Source organism: Cucumis sativus, chromosome 5 (assembly GCF_000004075.3).
Source record: "Cucumis sativus cultivar 9930 chromosome 5, Cucumber_9930_V3, whole genome shotgun sequence".
Lineage (NCBI taxonomy): Eukaryota > Viridiplantae > Streptophyta > Magnoliopsida > Cucurbitales > Cucurbitaceae > Cucumis > Cucumis sativus.
In genome coordinates, this window is record NC_026659.2 from 1,877,828 (window position 1) to 1,883,547 (window position 5,720).

At 26.3% G+C, this 5,720-nt stretch overlaps 1 protein-coding gene across 1 annotated transcript; it reads left to right on the plus strand.

The window, feature by feature from the left end:
• Positions 1-3,992: 3,992 nt before the first annotated feature.
• LOC101222243 (protein LURP-one-related 4) lies at positions 3,993-5,092 on the plus strand. The gene is made up of 3 exons (XM_004143873.3): positions 3,993-4,320; positions 4,435-4,659; positions 4,772-5,092. Exons 1-3 carry the CDS (start codon positions 4,057-4,059, stop codon positions 4,904-4,906), a joined length of 624 nt encoding a protein of 207 aa, XP_004143921.1. The 5' UTR covers positions 3,993-4,056; the 3' UTR covers positions 4,907-5,092.
• Positions 5,093-5,720: the final 628 nt, after the last annotated feature.

Consider the following 5,720-nt stretch of genomic DNA (forward strand, 5'->3'; position numbering starts at 1 on the left):
GACTTGTGAAAATGCTATTATATTGCATTTATTGTGTAAAGTGAAAATAGTTTATCATTTTTATCTTTTTGTAATTTTCTATAAAAAAAAAGTAATTATAATCGTTAATTAAGTTAAAAAATAATTGCAATACAAATATATAATAAAGTTTTTCAATAATACAATTTTATATTAATTTAATTTTAATCCCTAAATCTATACAAGTTTTTCAAGAAAACATCATGACTTCTCATAAAAACTTATTAGAACAACACGTAAAATATTCTCTATGTGTTTAATATATTTTGAGAGGGTTACTCATCAATCCGATTGAAATCGATAAAAGAAACAACCATGAAATTGTGGGTTTGAAATTAAAGAGTTGGACATTTGATTTGACTTATATGTTTTAATAATTACACAAATTGATTTGATGAGAAACAAAATGATATATGTCTTTCTCTTAATACACACTTTGGTCGACCCTACAACACATATAACACACAAAGTCAACTAGGGTTTTTGTCAAGGCATTAAGACCACATTTGGCTGCTAATTAACTTAACCCCATTAATTATTTTTTAATCCCTTTAATTAATTACCCATTATCATATATATATAATATAAAAACCAACCTCTTTTTGGGTTGATCAATTAAATAACTTTTTTACCACAAAAAGGTTCAATATTAATATAATTAGTGGGTTGTACACTTTTAAGGTGATGACTAATGGATTAAACCCATTTTAAAAAGATAAAAACTTTAGGATTAGTTTGAAAATGGAAGGAAGAAATGGACAAAATAGCTTAGACCCCATGTATGACTGATTTAGGGTTTTCCAAATTGTCCTTTTATATATATATATATATATATATAGAAGCACATTTAATTTGGTGGGGGGAGTTTATTTAGTTAAATTAATGGTATTAATTGTCATTAGCAAAGTAGAATTGGACCAAAGATAATATTAGTTAATAGAAACACCAACATTGTTAGGCCATGCCATTATTAATTAGAGGACCATATGATTAATTTAAGGAAGATGATAATGGCTAACTAACCCTACTTTTGCATGCAATTGCCTCCCACTAAGCCCTTCATTTATTTACATGTTTAATTAGAAAAAATAAAATATAATTAATTATCTCCCACTTTAATTTTGATAATTATATACCATATTCAAATTAATAAACCATTATCCTCATATTGTGTGTTTGTGGGACTAAGTCTTTAACTTACTCTTATATATTTTTCTTTTATAGCATTTTCATCTTAGTGCTTACACCAATGACCTAAATTCAATAATGTTATATACATATAAATATCCTTTATCATAATCATTTAATAATTAATCTTTAATATTAATTTATTAATTATTTGTTTGACTGCTCAATCTAAAGAAGTTCCATTTTCTAATGAAATCTAGTTGATATATTTAAAAAAGTTAAAAAGTACCATACATTGTGTAATAAACAAAAATTTCAAATTAAATTTTAGTAATAGTTTTAGATTACAAATTTCTTAACCCCTATACACACGATTGAACTCTATATAAAAGCTCATCTTTTAAATTAAAAGTATTATTTCGAATTATAAACCCTAAAACTATAATTAAGTTCAAAATCTAAGTTTAATATATATCTATACTTCATCCTTTGGAATGATTCAAAAGACCCTAAAACTATAATTATTTTTAAATCAATAAACACCCTTTTGAATGATGCAAATGACAATGTTATTTGTAAATTGATGAACACATATATGGCTACGTACTACTTAGTACTTAATTGTAACAAATAATCTCCACTTCAAATTTAATAAAAAAATTCACTTTTAGGTGTTAATTAATAAATTTAATGTGTTAACTATAGGTTAGGTGGAACAATTTTTTTCTGTTATAATATTATTTATTTTGAATTGGCTATGCTACGTGATTGTTTACATCAACTTTGATTTGTCATCTTAAATTTGGTTATTAATATTTTCTTCAATTATTTATTATTACATCACAAGAGATAACAATAAATAACATAAAAACAATAACTTAATTAGTTTATCATATCTCTATCAAAATCATATTATAAAGAAATTAGTTATCTTCCTCTAAAATAGCCCATAGTTTTAGAACTCAAAAAAAAAAATGTCAAATTATTATAAATCAAACTCGTCTTCATCTCCAACTCATTAAAGTTGAACTAAACTATAATTTCTACGCCGAATTCTTCACATTTCTCCACATCATTCATTGTCTTATTGTTTAAAACTTGATTATAATTATATACTTTTGCAATTAATTAAAGAGACTTTCATTAATTAAATACATGCATTAATTATGCTTAAATTAGGGGAGTTGTTTGCATTTAGAAATAGAATTAGATAAACAAAGTAGGGATTATCGTAAGTACGTAGATTATAAAGTATATATAAAAATAGTTCATAAAGTTACAAGAGATGATCAATTCAAACTTAGCTCAAAATTAACAATTAATAATGTTATTAAAGTATTAATATAAGGAGAAAAGGCAAAAAAAGTACTTAGACAAAGAGAAATGGTTGGCTTGAACTCACTTCTTCTATTCCAACGTGTTTGTCACTCTTCAATTAGGTGAAAAGCTCATATCTCTCTATCAATACGAGCACGAAAAGTGATTTTTTAAGAAAAATATAAAAGTAAAATGAAAAATCAACCTTTAAATTGATAGTATAAATATGGTTAGTTTAATTTAGAGATGAATGGAATATAACTAATATTGATTGATATAAAGAATGAGAATTTTTAAAAAAAATATTCATTAATCTAGCTCTATATTTTCATCTAATTAGGTTTTTATGTAAAAGAATAAAACTTTTAATAAAATAGTGTCGATTAAGCTATGTTTATTTTAGGGTGATGATCAAATCTTTTTGGCTAAAGATTTAAAGAAAGAAAGAAAAAAAAAAAAAGAATTATAGTATTAGAAAGAAGAGGGTGATGAAGAATTAAGAAAGAGGATTGAAGAAAAGTGGAGAAAATGTAAAAAGAAAAAGAAAAGGTATAAAATGAATTGTAAAATTAAAAGGGCAGAAAGGTTAGTGGCAATCGACGTAACACTAACAACCAAACCGAGTGGAAAGAGGAAGAAGAAAAGGAAAAAATTAAACCACATTAAATTAAAATATTCAACAATTTCTTTAAAATATAATATATATATATATAAAAAAAGAAGAAGACATCATTCCAATCAAATTCTTAAACTATTCATATGTAATCATTTAATTTTTATTTTGGTATTTTAACTATAAGATACTATAGTTCCTAAATTTTATAAATATTTTTGTACTTGGCATGGCAATTATTATTAGATTAAAAAAACTTGCAAATATGGTCTAATTTTTAAACCCAACTAAAAAAACAGAAAAAAGTCAAATTGGAAATTAAAAACCATCAAAATATATTATCTTTTTTTCTAAAAAACATAAATTTAATGTATGACTTTTCTTTTTTCTTTCTTCTTATTATTTATTTAATATGATAATGTATTTATTAGAAAGGAGTTTGTTTAAAAATAGAATAAAAAACTAGGTGAATGACAAAATTGTATTTTTATATGAATTATAAATATTTTGACCATTTATCTATTTTTGACGATTTTTCGATAATAAATAACAAAATTATTCTACTTTCAATTTATATTTTATATTTGTTTGTGATAATTAAATTTTAACTAATCAGTTAGAATAAATTTTGAGAAGTATTTATTATCTAAAGGGTTAGAGTGTTGATAGAATTTTGGTTAATAGTATGAAATTTGTAAGTTAGGAAGAAAGAAAGCACATTTAAATTTTATATATTAAAGACATAGACACCATCCTAATCTCCATACAATTATATATATTAGTATATGGTTTAATTATTAATTAATTGTGTTTTGGGTTTCCACACATTTCTCATTTTTTAAAATATTTCACTAAAGAAGAAAGAAAAAAAGGAATTCCTAAAAAGAGAAAAGGCCTCCCTATAAATTCTCCTCTTTCTCAATTCTTCCTTCTTCATCAAACTTTCAAACCTTCTTCTCTCTCTCTTACCTTCAATCTCAATGGCCAAAGTGTACCCTCAAACAGCGCTGTCGCCGTCGCCGTCGTCCTCGTCGTCTCCATCCTCTTCATCTCTCTGTTCCGAAACAGAAACCGAAACCTTCACTATTTGGATGAAATCTCTAATTTACCACACAAATGGCTGCACAATCTTTGATTCTAATGGAGACATCGTTTATAGAGTTGATAACTACGACAGAAAATGCAGTAGCGAAGTATTTCTCATGGATCTCAGAGGCAAAGTTCTCTTCACCATCAGAAAAAAGGTAAGCCGAGCGAGCGTTTTCTTTTCTTTTCTTTTCCTTTTGATTTTGATGTGAAGAAATCATTTGGTTCTGTGTTGGATATATTAATGATAGATTTGAATGAAAATTGAACAGAAATTCTCGATTCTTGGTGGATGGGAAGGATACCGATGGATGGAATCAGAGAGAAGTAAGAAGCCTAGTTTTGGAGTGAAGAAATTGTATAGATCGGGATCGAGGAAGAGAAATCAATCGGCGGTTTGTGAAATTAATGTAGGATTTGAGAGATTTTCATTGGTGAAAATGGATGGAAAATTGGCTTTCAGAATAATCAACATCAATGGAGAAGTAGTTGCAGAGGTAATGAATTGAATCCTTAAAACTAAATCTAAATCTGAATCTGAATCTGAATCTGAATCTCATGGTTTTTGAAATGGATTATTGATTGTTTTTTGTAAATTATTATTGGCAGGCTAAAAGAAAAGTATCATGGAACGGAATATTGTTGGGAGATGATGTGTTGAGTTTGAATGCAAATTCTCAGATCGAAACATCTTTGGTTATGGCTTTGGTTACTGTTTATGGATTAATCCGTCGCCAAATGTAAAACTAAATTAGAAGAGCGGAAAGAGAAAGAAAAAAAAGAGTTGATACGAATTTTAGTTTTGTTTTCTTATTTGGAGGATTTTGTTGTGATGTTGTATAGAACTTTACAGATTTTGGTTTTCTTGTAAAGGATTTAATGTAGATTGTTACGAAGGAATACATATATAAATTTCATTAATTCATTCTTCTTTTCTTTCTTTTCATTTTCCTTTCATACAATAATTTTATTAATCAACCTAACTAACAACTATATATCAACTCCTCATTTACAACCGCTAACACCTAATTATCCTAACTCGATTTTCAATAGGCTTCATATCATCATCGAGGACTCTAGATCTCTCACCCTAACCATTGTTGCTCATAATCGAAGACTCTAGATCTCTCACTTTACCATTGTTGCTCATTGAAGAAAAAAAAAAACTAAGACGAACAACACAAGCAAGATTATGGTTTATTTGGTCTATTTTTCGATATGTTTGGTACAAAATGATAAATAAATAAAAATTGCTTGTAATCAGATCTAAGGATGTCGTACTTTAGAGAGTTAAACCAACAGATAAAATTGATTTTAACTCCTCAATCATCAAGATTAACTCAAATATTTACTAAATTGATTATAGTTTGTTTGATACAGTGGTTAGAAAGCCAACTCCACCAACCAATGATCAGTTAAATCAAAAATATTCGTTTTACTCTTTAACTGGAAAATTTTTAGTTACTATAGGAAAGATTAAGATAAATATGGATTTTATTACGGTTTTAATTATCATCTTAAAACGATATTATTTATGTTATTGTGTATTATGTATATG